Source organism: Arachis hypogaea, chromosome 12 (genome assembly GCF_003086295.3).
Source record: "Arachis hypogaea cultivar Tifrunner chromosome 12, arahy.Tifrunner.gnm2.J5K5, whole genome shotgun sequence".
NCBI lineage: Eukaryota > Viridiplantae > Streptophyta > Magnoliopsida > Fabales > Fabaceae > Arachis > Arachis hypogaea.
In genome coordinates, this window is record NC_092047.1 from 7,812,055 (window position 1) to 7,831,654 (window position 19,600).

At 31.9% G+C, this 19,600-nt stretch overlaps 2 protein-coding genes across 4 annotated transcripts; both read left to right on the forward strand.

Annotated features, from left to right (window-relative positions):
• Nucleotides 1-4,598: 4,598 nt before the first annotated feature.
• LOC112726650 (uncharacterized) lies at nt 4,599-8,969 on the forward strand. 2 transcript variants are annotated; one of them, XM_025776129.3, is made up of 5 exons: nt 4,599-4,925; nt 5,223-7,352; nt 7,638-8,120; nt 8,302-8,474; nt 8,563-8,969. In XM_025776129.3, exons 2-5 carry the CDS (start codon nt 5,576-5,578, stop codon nt 8,746-8,748), a joined length of 2,619 nt encoding a protein of 872 aa, XP_025631914.1. In that variant the 5' UTR covers nt 4,599-4,925; nt 5,223-5,575; the 3' UTR covers nt 8,749-8,969. The 2 variants fall into 2 exon arrangements, with proteins under 2 accessions (XP_025631914.1, XP_072064735.1); XM_072208634.1 differs by having other exon boundaries at nt 4,599-4,875.
• Nucleotides 8,970-11,265: 2,296 nt separating this feature from the next.
• On the forward strand, nt 11,266-18,771 carry LOC112726651 (heavy metal-associated isoprenylated plant protein 28). Of its 2 annotated transcripts, XM_072208630.1 has the most exons (7): nt 11,266-11,400; nt 11,936-14,032; nt 15,775-16,245; nt 16,322-16,424; nt 16,503-17,686; nt 18,047-18,122; nt 18,200-18,335. In XM_072208630.1, exons 2-4 carry the CDS (start codon nt 11,995-11,997, stop codon nt 16,342-16,344), a joined length of 2,532 nt encoding a protein of 843 aa, XP_072064731.1. In that variant the 5' UTR covers nt 11,266-11,400; nt 11,936-11,994; the 3' UTR covers nt 16,345-16,424; nt 16,503-17,686; nt 18,047-18,122; nt 18,200-18,335. The 2 variants fall into 2 exon arrangements, with proteins under 2 accessions (XP_072064731.1, XP_025631917.1); XM_025776132.3 differs by lacking the exons at nt 11,266-11,400; nt 11,936-14,032; nt 15,775-16,245; nt 16,322-16,424 and having other exon boundaries at nt 17,495-17,686; nt 18,227-18,771.
• The last annotated feature ends 829 nt before the right edge of the window (nt 18,772-19,600 follow it).

Sequence of the window (19,600 nt, forward strand, 5' to 3'; positions counted from 1 at the left end):
ATTATATCTTGAGCATTATTCTTTTTTTTTCAACGGTCAAAGTATCAGCAGGAAGAAGTGAAAAAGTTAATGAAGGGAGAGAGAAATTTTTTGTTAATGTGAATGTATGAAGAAAAAAGTAAATTGTGTTAGAGTGCGAGAGTAAAACCGTCAGTAAAAGAGACCAGATAGAATGGGAGGCAATTTGATGGGCTGCATGCGCAACAGTGACATGATGCACAAATTGAACGGCCGGATTTGTGTACCCTAACTAGACCGTCCAATTACTTCTCCTGCCAACACGGACTGTCTGATTTGTGTTCCGATTTCTCCTTAACAGCAATAAAAACGCAACATTACATTATCCTACTCTCATCTTTATTTCAAAATTATAAAACAACATTAATCATTTTCAAATACGTCTCAACTTTAGGCAACTCTATGTAACATTATTTTTTGAAATATTTACCCAAAATAAATAATAAAAATACTAATAATAATGAAAAAAATTAAAAAATATATAATAAGAGAACTGGAGAATGGAGAAAGTAGTAATATAACAATAATTAATTAATAAATAAATTTTAAAAATATCTCATTTTCATTAACACATAACCAATATAACTATAATAACAATTAACTTATTAACAACTCAAAACATATTAAATTTATTTAAGAAAAATCCTATAATTATATCTTGAGCATTGTTATTTTTTTTTCACCAGCCGAAGTATCAGCAGAAAGAACTAAAGAAGTTAATGAAGAGAGAGAATTTTTTTTTAATTTGAATGTGTGATGAAAAAAGTAAATTGTGTTAGTATGCAAGAGTAAAATCGCTAGCAAAAGAGGCCGGAGAGAGTAGGATGCAATTTGATGGGCTGCATGCGCAACAGGTGGCATGATGCATAAATTGGACGGTTCGATTTGTGTAGCATAGGTAGGCCGTCCGATTACTCCTCCTGCCAACACGGACAGTTCGATTTGTGTTCTGATTTCTCCATAACAGCGTTAAACACGCAACACTCTAATAAGCAATAACATTACATTATCCTACTCTCATCTCCATCTCGAAATTAAAAAGTGACATTAATCAATCCCAAATGCGTCTCAACTTTAGGCAACTGTATCTAACAATATTTCTTAGGATATTTACCCAAAATAGATAAATAAACATACTAATAATAACGGAAAAAAATAAAAAAATATATGACAGGAGACTAGGAGAATGGAGAAAGTGCTAATATAACAATAATTAATTAATTAATTAATTTTAAAATATCTCATTTTCATTAACACATAACTAATATAACTATAATAACAATTAATTTATTAACTACTTAAAATATATTAAATTTATTTCAGAAAATTCCATAATTATATCTTGAGCATTGTTCTTTTTTTTTTTTAACGGCCGGAATTTCAGCAGAAAGAACTGAAGAAGTTAATGAAGAGAGAGAGAAATTTTTGTTAATATGAACGTGTGAAAAAATAGTAAAGTGTTTTAGAGTGCAAAAGTAAAACCGCCAGTAAAAGATGTCGGTCTGATTTGTGTACCCTAATTAGACCGTCCGATTATTCCTCCTGTCAACACGGACCATCCAATTTGTGTTCCGATTTCTCCATAACAGCGTTAAAAACGCAACATTCTAATAAGTAATAGCATTACATTATCCTACGCTCATCTCCATTTTAAAATTCAAAAACGACGTTAATCCTTTCCAAATACATTTTAACTTAGACAATTCTATTTAACATTATTTCTTAAAATATTTACCCAAAATAAATAAATAAAATTACTAATAATAAAAAAGAAAATTAAAAAAAGAAAATATAGCAAGAGACTAGGAGAATGGTGAGAGTGATAATATAACAATAATTAATTAATAAATAAATTTAAAAAATAACTCATTTTCATTATCACATAACTAATACAACTATAATAACAATTAATTTATTAACTACTCAAAATATATTAAATTTATTTCAAAAATTTTCATAATTATATCTTGAACAGTATTTTTTTTTTCACCGGCCAGAAATTCAGTAAGAAGAACCAAAGAAGTTAATGAAGAGAGAGAAAAAATTTTTGTTAATGTGAATGTATAAAGGATAAAGTAAAGTATGTTAGTGTGCGAGAGTAAAACCACCTGTAAAAGAAATCGGAGAGAGTTGGAGGCAATTTCATGGGCTGCATGCGCAACAGGTGGCATGATGCACAAATCGGACGATTCGATTTGTGTACCCTAACTAAACTGTCTGATTACACTTCCTGCCAACACGGACTGTCCGATTTGTGTTCTGATTTCTCTATAACAAAGTTAAACACGCATCACTCTAATAAGTAATAACATTACAATATCCTATTCTCATCTCCATTTCAAAATTAAAAGCGACGTTAATCTTTTTCTAATGCGTCTCAACTTTAGACAACTCTATCTAACATTATTTCTTGAGATATTTATCCAAAATAAATAAATAAATAAAAATACTAATAATAATAAAAAAATTATAAAAAATATAACAGGAGTCTAGGAGAATAATAAAAAGAATGGTAATATAACATAAATTAATTAGTTAACAAAGTTTAAAAATATCTCATTTTCATTAACACATTACTAATAAAACTATAATAACAATTAATTTATTAACTACTCAAAATATATTAAATTTATTTCAAAAAATTTCATAATTATATCTTGAGTATTGTTCTTTTTTTTTTTCCACCGGCCGGAGTATCAGCAGAAAAAACAGGAGAAATTAATGAAAAGAGAGAGAAATTTTTTGTTAAAGTGAATGTGTGAAGAAAAAAAGTAAAGTGTGTTAGAGTGCGAGAGTAAAACCGCTAGTAAAAGAGGCCGGAGAGAGTTGGAGGCAATTTGATGGGCTGTATGCGCACAGGCGGCGTGATGCATAACTCAGACGGTCCAATTTGTGTATCCTAACTAGACCATTCGATCACTCCTCTTGCCAACACAGACTGTTCGATTTGTGTTCTAATTTCTCCATAACAGCGTTAAATACGCAACACTCTAATTAGTAATAACATTACATTATCCTACTATCAACTCCATTTCAAAATTAAAAAGCGACGTTAATCCTTCTCAACTGCGTCTCAACTTTAGACAACTCTATCTAACATTATTTTTTGAAATATTTATCCAAAATAAATAAATAAAAATACTAATAATAATAGAAGAAAATTAAAAAAATATATAATAGGAGACTAGAGAAATGAAAAGTGGTATAATAATAATTAATTAATAAATTTTAAAAATATCTCATTTTTATTAACACATAACTAATATAACTATAATAACAATTAATTTATTAACTACTCAAAATGTATTAAATTTATTTCAGAAAAATTCCATAATTATATCTTGAGCATTATTCTTTTATTTTTTTGTCATCGGTCATAATTTTAGTCGGAAGAACCGGAGAAGTTATTGATGAGAAAGAAAAAGATTTTGTTAATGTGAATGTATGAAGAAAAAAGTAAAGTGTGTTAGTGTGTTAGAGTAAAACCACCAATAAAAGAGGCCGGAGAAAGTGGGAGGCAATTTGATAGGTTGCATGCGCAACAGGTGGCATGACGCACAAATCAGACGGTTCAGTTTGTGTACCCTAATTAAACTGTTTGATTACTCCTCATGCCAACACAGACTAATCAAATTTGTGCTATGATTTCTCCACAATAGCATTAAACACATAACACTCTAATAAGTAACAACATTATATTATCATACTCTCATCTCCATTTCAAAATTAGAAAGCAACATTAATCCTTCCTAAATTCCTTCCTAAATGTGTCTCAACTTTAAGCAACTCTATCTAACATTATTTTTTTGAGATATTTACCCAAAATAGATAAATAATAATACTAATAATAATAAAAAAAATTAAAATAAAAATATAACAGAAGACTAAGAAAATGGAGTGAATAGTAATATAACAATAATTAATTAATTTTAAAATATTTCATTTTCATTAACATATAATTAATATAACTATAATAATAATTAATTTTTTAACTACTCAAAATATATTAAATTTATTTCAAAAAATTTCCAAAACTATATCTTGAGCCTTGTTTTTTTTATTACCTGCTGAAATTTTAGCAAGAAGAAGAGAAAAAATTAATGAAGAAAGAGAGAAATTTTTTGGTAAAATGAATGTGTAAAGTAATAAGTATGTGTTAGTGTGTGAGAATAAAATCGCTGTTAAAAGATGTCAAAGAGAATAGAAGGCAATTTGTTGGGATGCATGCGTAACAAGTGGCATGATGCACAAATTCAACTGTGCAATTTATGTGCCCTAATTAGACCGTTCGATTATTCTTCTTGCCAACACGGATCGTTCGATTTATCTTTGGGTAATGCTAAATAAACAAAAAAAAGCCAAAACTTACCTTATTTAGCATTAATTAATTGTTACGACAATTAATTAATACTAAATAAGGTAAATTATGGTTATTTTTGGCTGATTTTCTTTGATTACCAAATATTTCTTATTCATCTTTATTTCAAAATTAAAAAGCTACGTTGATTCTTTCCAAATTTGCCACAACTTTAGATAATGCTACCTAACATTATTTCTTGAGATATTTACCCAAAATAAATAAATAAAAATACTAATAATAATGGAAAAAAGAAAATAAAAAAAAAAACGTAGCAGGAGACTAGGAGAATGGGCAGAGTGGTGCTTCTCTTTCTGTACATAGCTTGCAGTTGAACAGTGGTAGAGACGTAGAGGAGAGACTTCGTGAACAAGGCAAACCCTTTCACTCTCCTCACTCCTCACAATCACACCCCTTTCAACAAGAAACAAGAAAGAAGCCTTCTTCTCCTCTGTTTCCATTGTTTTGTTTTGCTTCAATTAGAAAACCAATCAAGCAAGGTGCTTGCCTTTTCATCTTCCTTTTTCTACTTTTGCTCTTCAACTTCAAGGTACTACTACTACTACTACTACTACTACTACGGTCTATGTAACGTAACTCTCTCTTTTTCCCCCTTTTATTTGTTATTTTAATTTCACATTATCATTTTAATGGTTTGTACTCATCATCCATACCCCAAGGCCTATTTGTCTATTGTGATCATACGTTTGCCCTCTCTTTTTTTGGTGGTGTGTTTGTGTTTGTGTTTTTTTTTTTTTTTTCTGTTTAAACCATATTTTCCTGCTCAGATTAAGACCTAGAACTGACTTATTACTGAAAGATTTCATCTTTTTTTGTTTTATTTTAGGAAAAAAAAAAACTTTTTTATTCCCCAGGTTTTTGAACATCACTGCATGCCATTACCAGACTCAAATCACTTTTCGTTTTTTGAATAATGGGTCTTCTGGATTCTAATCTACCAATGTTGTAAGATGATGATGAAGATGATGATCATGGGTGCTGTTCAATAAATTATAATCATGGCATGCAAAGTGGTAAAAATCAACATGTTAAACTGATTTCTGAGGTGTCTTACAAAGTGATGTGGCTTCCAAAATGGTAAAATCTTCCTGATTTCTTGTACTGTGAAGTTGCTTATAGCAAGTTGGTTCAAAATCACTGCCATTAGGAGATAGCTAAGCCTCTTTTGAAAGACACAAAATGTCCATAGAAGGCAAGCATGTTTGTGAGGATCAAGTGGCTGCTGGGGTCCCTAGACCACCAATACGTTTCAGATTGCATCATGGTTCAAGAACATCTAGCACTAGCGGGAAGTATGATAGCTCTTTTTGCAAGACGGCTTTTTCAGAACTAGTTGAGGAAGCAACTCAAGATGGTTCCTGTGTTAGTGATAAGAAGAGGTTTCTAGAACAAGATTTGGATGCTGAAAGTCCCTTGCAATCTTTGGTTAAGAAGCTGAAAGTCTTGGATTCGGATGCATCAAACAAAACAGTGCCAGTCCCTGGGATAAGTGAGCAGAATGTAGAGGATCCTGATTCTCAGAAAAAGAAGAAGCCATTGTTTAAGATTGTGAGAAGGGTGGCTGAAAACAAGGGTGGTTCCCCATCTTTCGTGGAAGAGAAGAGGAAAAATTCAGGCAGTGGTTCGGAATTTTCTAAAGCTTTTGCTGAACTAGATTTGGTAGAGAAAAAGCATGATCAGCTTCAGATAACGAAATGTCAATCGAAGAGAGAGTATAAAGAGCAAAAATTGTGCTCCGTAGACGGAGGTAATAAGGTGCTATGTGAAGAGCCTGAAAGAAAGACACAAGTTGATACTATTCAAGGAGAACTGAATTCATATTCCCGAGATCTTGACCTTAAAAAGAGTGAATGTGAAGCAATCCAACGGTGCATTAAAAGGCACAACATAGAACTTAAATCAAAGAAAGAGCAGCTCAGCTCCATCGAAAAGCTGATTGCTGAATGCGCGAAGCATTTGAAGTTAAAAGAGGAACAATGTGCCATGGAATGTGACATGGTGCATAAGGTGGTCAAGCAGCGTGATGAAATTCATAGGAAAAAGCAGAGGGAACTCGAAGAATATGATGACGAAATTTGCAAAATGGATGTGCATCTCAATTTGCTAGGGGACTTGTTCAGAGAGTCTGACAAGCAATTTGTGTCAACCAAAAAGCAACTTGAAGAACGGATCAAAGTTCTTGAAGTGAACGAAAATCAACTTGCAAAACAAATGAAAGGCCTTGAGTTAAAGGAGAGGAAATTTGAAGGACGAGAAAAGGAGTTTGAATCAAAAGAGAAGCAATTTACTTGTAAAGTGAAGCAGCTTAGGGAAAGAGAGGAGGAGTTTGAAGGTCAAGTGCAGGAGCTTAAGTCAAGCAGGAACAAGTTCGAATGTGAACTGAAGGAGCTCCAATTGAAAGAGGAGCAAATTAAAAGGCAAGTGCAGCAGCTTAAGTGCAAAGAAAATCAGTTTGAAGAACACAGAAAGGAGTTTGAATTGAAGGAAAAGCAACTTATAGGACGAGAAAATGAGTTTGTACTGAAAAAGAAGCAATATGATGGTCAAGTAAAGGAGCTGACAGCTAAGAAGAAGGAATTTGATGCTGAGTTAGAGGTGCATGAATCAAGACTGAAGAATTTTGAGGGTAAATTGAAGGAGCACCAATTAAAGGAGGCATTATTCGAAAGCCAAGTGGAGGAACTTAAGTCAAAAGAGAATAAGTTTGAAGAACAGACAAAGGAACTTGAGTTGAAAAAAGAGATGCTTGCACAACAAATGGAAAAGTTCAAATTGGAAAAGATGATGTTTGAAATACAACTGAAGGAACTGAAGTCAAAAGAGAAGCAGCTTGATGGCGAAGAAAAAGATCTTGAATCCAAAAACAATCATTTTGAAGGACGACTGAAGGAATTTGAGTTTAAAAATAAGCAATACAAAGCACTAGAAAAATCGTACGAAGTGAAAAAAGAACAGGGTAAATGTGCTTGTGCTTATAATTAGTTAAAACTATCATTTCAACTGTTTCTTTTTTATGTTTTTGATATCTCTATTCATCTTATCTGTCTGTTTTATTAAAGTTATCTTTAATCAGGTTAAGGTTGTATGTCTTAGTCAAATTGAAAGTATGCTTTGTTTTTTTTTTTACATATATAGCCAAGCAAATTGTGATATTTTATGTAAATATTTATTCTCTGTTTTTTCTAAATTCATGGCATCATTATCATTTATTATGCTAAATATACTGTTGCAAATTGCACAGATAATCAGCCAAGTTCTCCCAGTGATGGAAGAAGTTTGCAGTCTCTCTCAAATGAGCAAACGAATGAAGTCGAGTCGTGTGACAATGAAGTTTTAGCTCAACTCCGGTCCTGCCCAGATCCTGCAAAACTCATTTTGAATATATTGAAGAATCCTATAGTTCCGCATTGTAAGATGGAAGATGAAGTTATAGCCATTGATGAAAGCCAAATCTTTCTTCTTCAACAGCTGATGCAACTATCACCACATATCAAACCTCATGTCAGAGACGAGGCGATGGAGCTTGCCCTCAATATGAAAGCTAGCATGACAAGAAATATTGAAAATCCAAATATGGTTCTTGGTTTCCTGCAGATTTTGTCCGCTTATGGACTAGTTTCTTCTTTCAATGGAGATGAAGTTTTTAAGCATTTTGAAATCATTTCTCAGCACAAGCAAGCGGTAGAGCTCTTCCAGATGCTCGGTCTTAAGGGTAAAATCTTTGGTATGTTGGTTGAAAACTTTCTTGTTTAGTCACCATTATCTCTCCTCATATCTTGGGTAATGTTAATCACTTTCTTTTTAAATTTGATCATGTTAATTTCTTACTAGTCTATCAGCACTACAAGGAGTCAACTAAGTTTAGTTCATGTTGATGAAACTAGCAGTGTTCTTGTGTCTCGCAGATTTGATCGAGAATCTTATAAAGAACGAGAAGCACATTGAAGCTGTTAGATTCATCTGTGCATATGAGTTGGAAGAGAAGTATCAACCAATTCATCTCCTTGAAGCACATGTGAGCAAAGCAAAGTTGGTTTGTGAAAACAGCTGCAACAAAACTAAGTTCATTGAGATGAAGGTTCCTTTATCTTTTTTCCTATATAAGTTCTATTTCATTACAATACAATACAATAAGTTGACAATATTATTGCTGAATGTGAATTCAGGTTAAGGCCATGGATAAAGAAATTGTTGGTCTAGGAACTGTTCTGCGGTGCATGTCAGAGAACAAATTACAATATGAGGATTTACTCAAGGTGATTCTAAATCGCATTCTTGAGCTAGAAAGATTCAAAGCAAGTAGTATTGTTTCTGATATCATGGCTTTCTTCCAACATTGCTTTGACCTGTAGTAAAGAAACGAGGTAGTAAAAAAATGGGGTAAATAAGATAACTGTGTTCTTACTATTTGATATTAACCTGTCTGGCTAGGAAAAAATTGTAAGAGTGAATATTCCTCCATTATTTGCTAACTTTATTTTGTTCATGTCATTCTGCTCTATTTGGAGCTTAGAATGTCAGCTACAATGTATAATGCTTTATTTAGTTTATTAATTCCTCAATTTGTTGATTATTATTGTTTCCCTTTATCTCTATTACTAGAAGTTATTCAATTTCACTGTTTCAGAAACATTAGTCCCATGTATTTAAATTATTTTATTAATCAGAGAATAGTTTAATATGTTTTTTTCTTGCCTCTTTGTTTGGTTACCAAGAAGAATAAATAATAAATAATATCTCTAGTAATAACTAAGGAAAATGTAGTGTAAATCGATCCTCTATTTTGAACTCTTCAAAATATGCACCTCATTACCTCTGACCTCTGTTCAATTAAGTATAGTGAAAAAGACATATTTGGAAGACCACCTTAATGATCAATTTCAAAAGTATTCCTAAAGGCTTAAAACCCTATTGGATAACATTATCTATGGCTTTTTAAAACCTTGAAATTAATTTTTACATTGCTAATGTAAATTACTATTTTTTAAAAATACATTGTTAATTGTAATATAAGTGTTAGATTGGCAATAATATTTTTACATTAAAAATTAATCTCTTCTAAGTCAAAAGTTGTATTTTTAAAAAATTTGATAAATTAGTTTAATAATTTTGAATAATTTAAATAAGAATTTAATTTTAATATACTGACAGTGTAAAATGTTTTACACAATTGTGCAATTACAACCGTTCTCTTAGATATTCACAGTCAATGTAAAATATAGTTATTTTGTTAATGTGACGTTATATGATTAGATGCACATATAAAATAGTTTTATCATGATAGTGCATCAAAATCAAATTCTTTAAATAATTTATTGGAACGGAAGTTTATAATTTATTGTGATTTATATAAGATTGGTTTACATCGTTTTGGGGCATTGTTTAGGGGGTGAACGCGGATCGGGTTGAATCGGATATGGCCAAAATTTTGATCCGATCCGCATTAAAATCATCGGATCCCATATCCGCAGTTTTTAATCTTGGATTCGATCCGATCCGCACATTTGAGGATCGGATATCAGATATATCCGCAAAACACAAAAATATTTTTAAAAGCTTATTTTTATTAAAAAAATATCAATAAAATTCATTTTTTCTATTTTTTCAAATATGTTTACTCTTAGAATAATATTAAACATACTTTTTTTACATAATAAATTAAAATAATACAAGCCAATGAGTTATAGCTCAAATAGCATGGTCTCTCCATACTCATCTAAGAGGTTGTGGGTTCGAGTCTCCCTATTTTCGGTAAAAAAAAAATTAAAATAATATAATATATATAATAATTATTAGTTGAAATAAAAGATAAAAAAGAATATGTATTTATTGAAAAAATAATCATTTCTGACTATTAAAGATTTAAACGCTGACAAAACTAACCACAAAAATTTAAATTTGAAAAGTTGATTTGGTTAGATATATGAATTGGATCCTATCCACAAACACCTCCAACATTGCGGAGCTTCCATGGCTGAGCTGTGGGGAGTGTGCATAGGAATGGAAACTGCTTGGACGCTGGGGTTCAGGAAAGTGTGATTCGAGTGCACTCTAAAGCAATGGTTGCAGCGATTTCTCAACAAAAGGAAAAGAGATATCTGGAGTCTATCCTTTTTAACCTATAGGGAGGCTAACGCTTGTGCCAACTGTTTTTGCTTTTTGGTTGTTGTTGGGCCTTTGGGCTTTTTTGTAAACCAAAAAATACATATTTGCTAAACCAATAAGATAATAATACACATAATATGAAACAAATTAAATATAGTGCATGTTTGGGCGCCATTATTTTGTTAAAAAAAGATCTTTTTTCAATGAAAAAAGATATTTTTTTATTTTTTAACGTGTTTGGCAAATTTCTAGTAGTAAAAGTAAAAGCACTAGTAAAATAAAAAAAAGATCTTTTTTGAGAAGCTGTAATTTACATCTTTTTTTAAAAGATCTTTTTTCCTTAAAAAAAAAGATGTTTTTCATGTAATAAATAAACAAAAAGTACTTTTATATTGTTATACCCAAACATAATTGATTAATAAAAAGACCTTTTTACATGAGATATCCAAACATAAAATTACTTTTACTTCTCTATAAGATCTTTTAAAAAAAGATAACTCGGAAAAAGATCTTTTTTTAAAAGCTCACCCAAACAAGCCCATAATATTATATCATATGATATCATGTTATGTAACTTGAATTGAATTGAATTTCAAAAAGTGGGTCAAAATTTTAATTTGATCGGTTCAGTTTATTAAAATGAGATTTAATCTTAATCCAAATTGTTGCATTTTATATTTTTAGATTGAATTTGATGAGTGATCTTATTTAGATTACGTGAGATTTAAATACCCGCTACGCACTTAACAGTTAAATAAATAAGACCCTCTACCTTCTCTCTAGGAAATAAATAAATAAATAAGACGCTGTGCTCTCAAGTCTGTTGTGTGCATGCTATTAGTATTTTCACTGAAACGCAGTGTGTGTGTTGTTTGAAGCGGTTAACACTCAAAGCTCAGGTTTGCACCTTCTCTTTTTCCTTTTCACCTTCCTCTTCTACTCTTCCCTCCTTTAACGTAATTTTTTGCTTCTAATTTCAACTTTCGTTTCTTGTATTTCATCATGCATGTCTCAAACAATGCCCTTTCTCTGTGTCTCAATTACAGTAACGGGATGCTGTTCATGCTGATTATCTCTTTTTTGTTTGTTATTATTGGTTAATTGATAAAAATTTTCGTTTTAATATTGTTTAACTTAAAAATTGGCACTATCTAATGGGTAGAGAAGAGAAAAAAAAGGAGAATGGAAGAAACGGAAAGAGCAGTTTCTTATGCGACAGTTATTTATCCTCTTAAATTTTGGATGGAGCATTCATTGAAATTTATTGGTGAGGTGAAAAAATAGATATATAGATAAGTGAGTGGCCATCAATAATGCAGTATTTATTAGCTCTCTTGTGCGATGTAATTAATGATATTTTGAGTGTTATTATAGGCATAATTCCTTGATGAATATCTGTTTTTTGTTCTTTATAATTTTCCCCTTTTTTGCCAGGATCACATTTGATGTGCATGCATATATTCCCAAGTTCAAGAACTTTCTATAATTGAGAAATGGGGTTTGAGGATTCAGATGGAGATAGAGTGGATAGGGAGGATGCTGAACAATTACAGTTAATGTTATTGAATACGAGTATGGGAACATGTAGCAACAATACCTACGATAGCAAGAAGAGACAGCTAGAACAGGATAAGTTTGGTTACTTGCACCCTTCGGTTAAGAGGTCAAAACTCTCAGATTCAGATACATCATCAATGAACAATGAAGATTCCGGAAAAAGTAATGTTGAGGACTATGATGGCGGTGATGTTACTCCTGTTTCCCAGGTAATGGAGGATCCAGCCAAGTTAGTTCAGGAGTCTACCAATGCTGAACAGGATTTGGTAGAGAAGGAACATGCATTGGTTCTATATCCTATTGAGGAATGCCAAATGAAGAGACAAATTGAAGAGAAGAGATTGTTCTCCCTCAAGAGAGATATTGAGGAGCTATCGGACGAGCTTCAAAATAAGAGGAAACTAGTTAATTCTATTCAAGGACAACTTAATTCATATTCCTCGGATCTTGACGTGAAGAAGAGAGAATATGTAGCAATCCTAAGACGCATTAAAAGGCGCAATAACGACTTTAGAAGAAAAGAAAAGCAGCTCAAGTCCATGCAGAAGCTGATTATTGAATGTAATAGGCATTTGAGGTCAAAGGAGAAACAATGTATCAGGGAAGTTGAAATGACATTGAAAGTGATCAGTGAGCGGACTAATGTTCACAATAAAATGCAGAGGGAAATTAAAGAACACGATGATGCAATACTTGAAAAGGAAGCACAGTTCAGTTTGATGGAGAGCATGATTGAGAACTGTGAGAAGGAGCTCACGGCAGAACAGGTAGCATCGAATCAAATTAAAAGGAGAGCATATGGAGCCACCAAAAGATGCACTGAAATACGCAACAAAGAGTTTGAAGCAAAGGGAGAGCAGCTCAAGTCCATCCAGAAGCTGATCATCGAATGTGAGAAGCATTTGAGATTAAAGGAGAAACAATATACTACAGAAGTTAAAATGGTACAGGAGGTGATCAGTAAACGCGATAAAGTTCACAAAAAAATGCAGAAGGAAATTGAAGAATACGATGATCAAATTTTTGAAAAGGAAGCACATATAAGTTTGATAGAGGACGTGATTAAAGAGTGTAAAAATGAGCTCATGACTGAACAGACAGAATTTCATCAAGCACTGGACAACATGATTGAAAACCGTGAAAGGAAGGAAGAGGAACTCACGGCTCTCTTGAACAAAATTTCTGAGTATAATAAGGAACTTGTGACCAAAGAGGAAGAGCTTGGTGCAATGCGGAAATTAATTGTTGAACAAGCTAAGGTACTGCACTTAGAAAGGGAGAAGTTGCATGAGATAATGCCTTCAAAAACAAATCAGGATGCTCTGGTAAAGGAGATTGAGTCAATGAAGAAGAAACATGAAGGACATATCAAGGAGCTTGAGTCTAAAGGAAAGCTATTTGTAGCACAATTGGAGGAGTTTGAGTCGAAGGAGAAGTACATTGATGGACGAGAAAAGGAGCTTCTATTAAAAGAGAGGCAATATGAAGAACAAGTAGAGAAGCTCAATTCAAAAGAGAAGCAAATTGAAGGGCGAGTAAAGGAGCTTGAATCAAGGGAGAGAGAGTTTGAAGGTCAAGTGGAGGTGCTTGAATCAAAGAAGAAGCATTTTGAAGGTAAATTGAAGGAACTCCTCGCGAAAGAGGTGCAATTTGAAGGCCAAGTAATGGAGCTCAATTCAAAAGAGAAGCAATATGAAGGCCTGATGGAGGAGCTTAACTCATCAAAAGGGATTGAACTTGAGGTACAAGCAAAAGATCTCGAGACAAAATGGAAGCAGTTTGAAGAGCAACTGAATGAGCTCAAGTTGAAGCAGAAAGAGGTCGAAGATAAAGCAAGAGATCTTGAGTCAAAGAAGAATCATTTTGAAGGAATCCATAAGGAATTTAAGTTGAAAAAATCACAATATGAAGCATTAAAAAAATCATCTCCCACTAGAAAGAAGAGAAAATCAATCCAAGAAGAAAAACTACAGGGTAAATATGCTTTTTTTAGTTGGAACATGATCATTTCATCGGTTTCATATAATGAGTTTGATATTTACCTGATCTGTATCTATTTTATTTGAAGTATCTTTATTCAGATTAATCTCTTAGTCAAATTGATAGGCTTGTTTGGTTTTCTGTCCCTGAACATTTATTCTCAAACTAAAATTCCTACTAATCAGAGTCATACTGTTTTCCTTCTTTTTAACCTTAAGGAGGCTCTTAAAATCTAAAACGTCATGCAGAATGCTTTGTTAAGCAATTTAACATCATGACAACAACCACAAGTCCACAACAACAACAAAGCCTTGTCCATTAGGTTGGGTCAGCTACATGGTTCAAACAAAGTTAGTGAGTTCTATCATATATTATGTCTACAGAGAGACAGTTTACATGTAGATTTCGTTTAACCATTTTATGGATGGTCTTTCTCTACCTTTCACCTCTTGTCCATCTTTCATCTCATCCACTCTCCTAACTGGGTGTTCTGTCGGTCTTCTTCTTATATGTCCAAATCATGAGACGTGATTCTACCATCTTTTCCACAATAGGTGTTACTCCAACTCTCTCTCTCTCTTATATCTTCATTCTTTATTCTATCAAATTACGTATGATTACTCATCTATCTCAACATCTTCATCTCTGTTATACTTAACTTCTGTTCGTGCTCTCCTTTGGCCATCCAACACTTTGTGTCATAAAGCATAGTAGGTCTGATAGCAGTGCGATATAATTTACGTTTAAGTTTTAAAAGTATTTTTTTGTCACATATAAAGTCAGTCGCACACCGCCATTTTGACCAACCTACTTGAATTCTATGATTTACATCCTGTTCAATCTTTCCATTATCCTATATGACGCACCTAAGATATTTAAAACTTTTAATTTTTCGTAGTTCTTCAATCTTCATCTCTGTATTAGGGTTTCCCCTTAGGTGACCGAATTTACATTCCATATATTCCGTCTTGCTACGACTTATGCACAGACTATACGCTTCTAGAACTTATTGCTATAAATACAACTTCTTATTTAGATCTTTCCTTGACTCTTCCATGATGACGATATCATCGATAAAAAGTATACATCATGGCACAGGCTCTTAGATATACTGTGTGAGTACTTCCAAGACTAATGTGAAAAGATATAGACTTAAGAATGATCCCTAATATAATCCTATGCCAATAGAAAATTCCTGTGTCACACCACCTTGAATCTTTACACTAGTTGTAACCTCATCATACATGTCTTTAATTGCACGAATATATGCGATCTTTATTCTCTTCCTTTCCAAAACCTTCTATAAGATTTTCCTTGGTTTCTTATTGTACGTTTTTTCCAAATCAATAAACACCATATGTAGATCCCTTTTATTACTATGATACCTCTCCATCATCCTTCTTAACATGCTTCAGTGGTGGATTTGCCTTGTATAAAACTAAATTGATTCTCTGTTACTTATGTTTCTTGTCTCACTCTCCGTTCTATCACCATTTTTTATAACTTCATAGTATGACTCATGACACTACAAGAAATATATTTCTGCAGTAATGTAGTTTTATTGTTTCTAAAGTTTGGTAATTGGTTTATGGCAAATGAGTCACAATATTGGTTGAAACTTTTAGTGATTCAGTTATAATGCTATTATGAAACTGCTTGTAATATTAGTATAAAGCAGCTTTCCTACTGTCACTCATGAATTCTGCTAGCTAAATATGTTATTGCATACTATACAGATAATCAGTCAAGTCCTACTATTGATGGGAGAACTTTGGAGCTTTTGGTAGATGAGCCAACAAATCCTGGCAATGACATTTTAGTTCATCTTCAGTCCTCATCAGATCCAGCAAAACTCATTTTAGATATAATTAAGGATCCAATAGTTTCCCATTGTAAAAATGGAGTCAAAATTGTAACTATTGATGATAGCCATGTCTTTCTGCTTGAACAGCTGATGAGAATCTCACCACATATTAAACCTCATGTCAGAGAAGAGGCAATGGAGCTTGCACTTGATCTGAAAGCTAACATGACAGCAAGTGCTGAAAATTCTTTGGTGGTTCTGGGTTTCCTGATGTTTTTGTCAATTTATGGATTAGCTGCTTCTTTTGACGAAGATGAAGTATTAATGCTTCTCAAAATTGCTGCACTGCACAAGCAATCCATAGAGCTGTTTCAGATTCTTGGTTTTGCCGATAAAATCTCTGGTAAGTTAACTGGACACTGTTTAGTACTCTTGTTTCGTCACCAATATCTTTGACAAAGCTATTATTCTTATTTTAGAACAACCAGCCTCAGCCAATTGACCTCTTGTAAGAACATGGGAACATGACAAAGTTGATTTTTTTTAGAGCTCTTGCAAGGAAACCAACTCATTGAAGTTAAGGTGCTTTTCTTTCTAAGTTCAATCTGATTTAATATTGTTTCATAATGCATGCTACTTAAATACTGAATATGAACTCAGATTAAGGCCAGACTTGAATAAATGGTTCATCTAGGGGCTGTTCTACAGTGCACAGAGACAACCACCTGGTCCTGAAATGTTGGGATCTGTTTAATATTTAGGTTTGCTTTCTTGATCTAGAAAGGTACTTGGCAGTTATTTTTGTTACTGATATCATGACCTTCCTCCAGAAGCATTTGGATCTGAGGGAAAAAAACATTTGTTGTTAAAATGTGCTGATTGAAACAAGTTGATATACATATTTAATCTGAGATAAATTGGCAGGGTTCTTTCTTGTTTTTTATTGACATGTATAGGACTATAGGGTTCTTTCTTGTTGTCGCAGCCATAAATATAAGGTAAATTTAAAATGGTGACAATTCTGGAAAGTCGTAACTATATGGATATTTTAGTCCAAAAAATTCGTCGGAAAAAAGTCGTCGCTGTTAAAAATGTAAAGTCTAGTAGTGTGTATGTATCAAAATTATTTTTCTTTTCTTATGTTTATTGAACTTATTCAAATCCTAGTGAAAATTAATATCATGTCTACTTAGTTTTCATGTTAATAATACATTAATATATTTGATTTTATGTGGAAATAGAAATACCATGTAATGGCATGGGGATGTGAGCTTAATTTTCATGAACATGGGGCTGTGCCGAAAAACCAGACACACATGATTCTCGTTCAAGTTTTCTTAAGAGTTTTATACTTTTATATCAAAATTATTATACTACTAGCTTTGTCGGTTTTCAAAATTACATAGGCAAATTATATCATTATATTATTGTTTGTTCTTATAAAAAATTAAATAAATAAATAGTCAAAACTTGCATATGAATTATGATTGATAACTTGAGCAGCGTTACATGTGATATTTGAGGTATTTGCTCCATGAATAAAGCAGCTACGCTTTCCCAAAGTGCCTCAAAGTTCCATGACTAACATTTAAAAGTCGGTGATGAATAATGCACAAAATTAATAAAATAATGAACCCATTCAAGTTATGAGCAAAGATGAGGCAACCCATGATGGAATGAATCTCCACTATATATTTATACATTTGTATTCAGCTAACCAGCACCAAAGAGCCAAAATCTTATCGTTGTTGTTTGCATTTAATTTTACATAGAAATGTTCACAAAGATATTCATCAATATTGTTCAAGTGATTTGATTTCAACCTCAACAAGAACAAAATGACGGTAACCTACACCACTTTCTTTCTATCGTTATTTCATTACATATATATGTGTGTAATTGATTTAACTTAATTTCGGTATAATTTTTTTATAAAAAATACTATTTATATATTAAAATTAGCTACTAATGTATTTTTGTATAAATACATGTGTGATTTAATTTATTTTTAATGCAAATTTATATTTTAATTTGTATTTTATACTGGTGGCTGATTTTGATTTACATATAGCATAATCCAATTTTTATATGGTCATTTCGTCATAAAAAATGTTGTAAAAAAATCAAAATTGGATTCCACATGCATTTCCATGAAGATATTGAAACCAATTTTTTTTCCTTTTTGTATCTTATATTTTTCTCAGATCATAGAACTTAGAGTACACATGGATTGCCCTGGATGTGAGAACAAGGTGAAAAGTTCACTTCAAAAACTCAAAGGTATTCAATATTCAAAGCTTAACTAGTTAATTAACCAGGCAAATTAAAACATGTGTACTTAACTAGTTTCCAATAAGGTTTTTTTTTTTTGTTAATATAATTAGGTGTGGATAGCATTGAAATAGACATGAGTTTGCAAAAGGTGACAGTGAATGGCTGGGCTGACCAAAAGAAGGTTCTAAAGACGGTTCGGAAAACCGGCCGACGAGCCGAGCTATGGCAGGTTCCATACAGCACCAATGTTGATGACCAATATTTCGTTCAGCAACACCATTGCAATGGCCCTATCAACTACTATGCATCTCAACCTTCCTCATCTTACAATTACTACAAGCATGGCTATGATAGTAGTGATCCTCGCTATTATAATTACCCTTCTCAATCTTCTATCATTACCCGTCAAACTGGTGCTACTTTTAGTGATGACAATCCTCATGCTTGTTCTATTATGTGATCATTTATATCAAACTCATACCAATCAAAGTAATAGTATTATGTAATATATATAAAATAATAATGTACTATGATCACCCATCTTGCTTATTATTAATTTTCTTTTTAATTATGTACCTTTAAATTATTTGGTACCATTATATTATGAATGTATTAATATTACTTTAAAGAATTTGATACATACTATTCATGAATCTATCTTTGCTTCTTTCACAATTAATGCCGATGCAATTATATGCAACTACTTTTGTGCATATATATATGTGGGGGGAGCGGCTTCAACTTGTATAATTGCATGTATTAGAGTTGACGAAATAATGATGATGGAGTCCATCATAAATAAAGTCAACTTACATTATTTTAGTATAATTAATTAACCAAGTTATGATGAGCATTATATATAATTAAGGGTTGATGTTGTAAGATTTTTGTATAGTTTCATTTTAATTTCTTTCTATACTTTGTGGTGATTCTTTTTCGATGATTATCTCTTTGCTTATAAGAGAAATTTTTATATGTTCCGAGAGTAAGTCACTGTTCTAACTCTAATCAATTAATTATCTTCCACATCAGCATTATAGATTTATTATTATTTTTAATTTAAATTTTAAAAATATTAATAAAGTAAAATTCTAAATCTTTTTAAATCTTGAGTCCTAAAATCCTAAATCCTAGATTTTAAAATAAAACTAACACCAAACTAGTAAAATAAATGACACAATGCAAAAGAATTCATTTGCTCTCAAAACACACACACAATTTTTTTGTTTACAATGTCACGTTTCCAGGTTCATTAGTGTTTTCTTTCTTGATGATATAATTATTGTTTTTTTATTATTTATTTTATTGATGTTATACTTAGCCGTGGATAATTATACAAGCAAGTTATTAAGATTTCTTCCTTTTTATTTTATTTTTTTTACCTCAACGTATTATTTTTGAGAAAATATAGAAAAATAATACATATAATAAACAATATGAATAACAGAATTAAAATTAAAATTAAAATTTTAATTAATTAATTA

Coding starts and splice junctions, on each gene's coding strand:
- LOC112726651 (XM_072208630.1), top strand. CDS start 11,995: ATGGGGTTTGAGGATTCAGATGGAGATAGAGTGGATAGGGAGGATGCT. Junction 14,033..15,774: donor CCAAGAAGAAAAACTACAGG/GTAAATATGCTT, acceptor CATACTATACAG/ATAATCAGTCAAGTCCTACT. Junction 16,246..16,321: donor TTTTGCCGATAAAATCTCTG/GTAAGTTAACTG, acceptor TTCTTATTTTAG/AACAACCAGCCTCAGCCAAT.
- LOC112726650 (XM_025776129.3), top strand. CDS start 5,576: ATGTCCATAGAAGGCAAGCATGTTTGTGAGGATCAAGTGGCTGCTGGG. Junction 7,353..7,637: donor CGAAGTGAAAAAAGAACAGG/GTAAATGTGCTT, acceptor CAAATTGCACAG/ATAATCAGCCAAGTTCTCCC. Junction 8,121..8,301: donor TCTTAAGGGTAAAATCTTTG/GTATGTTGGTTG, acceptor TGTGTCTCGCAG/ATTTGATCGAGAATCTTATA.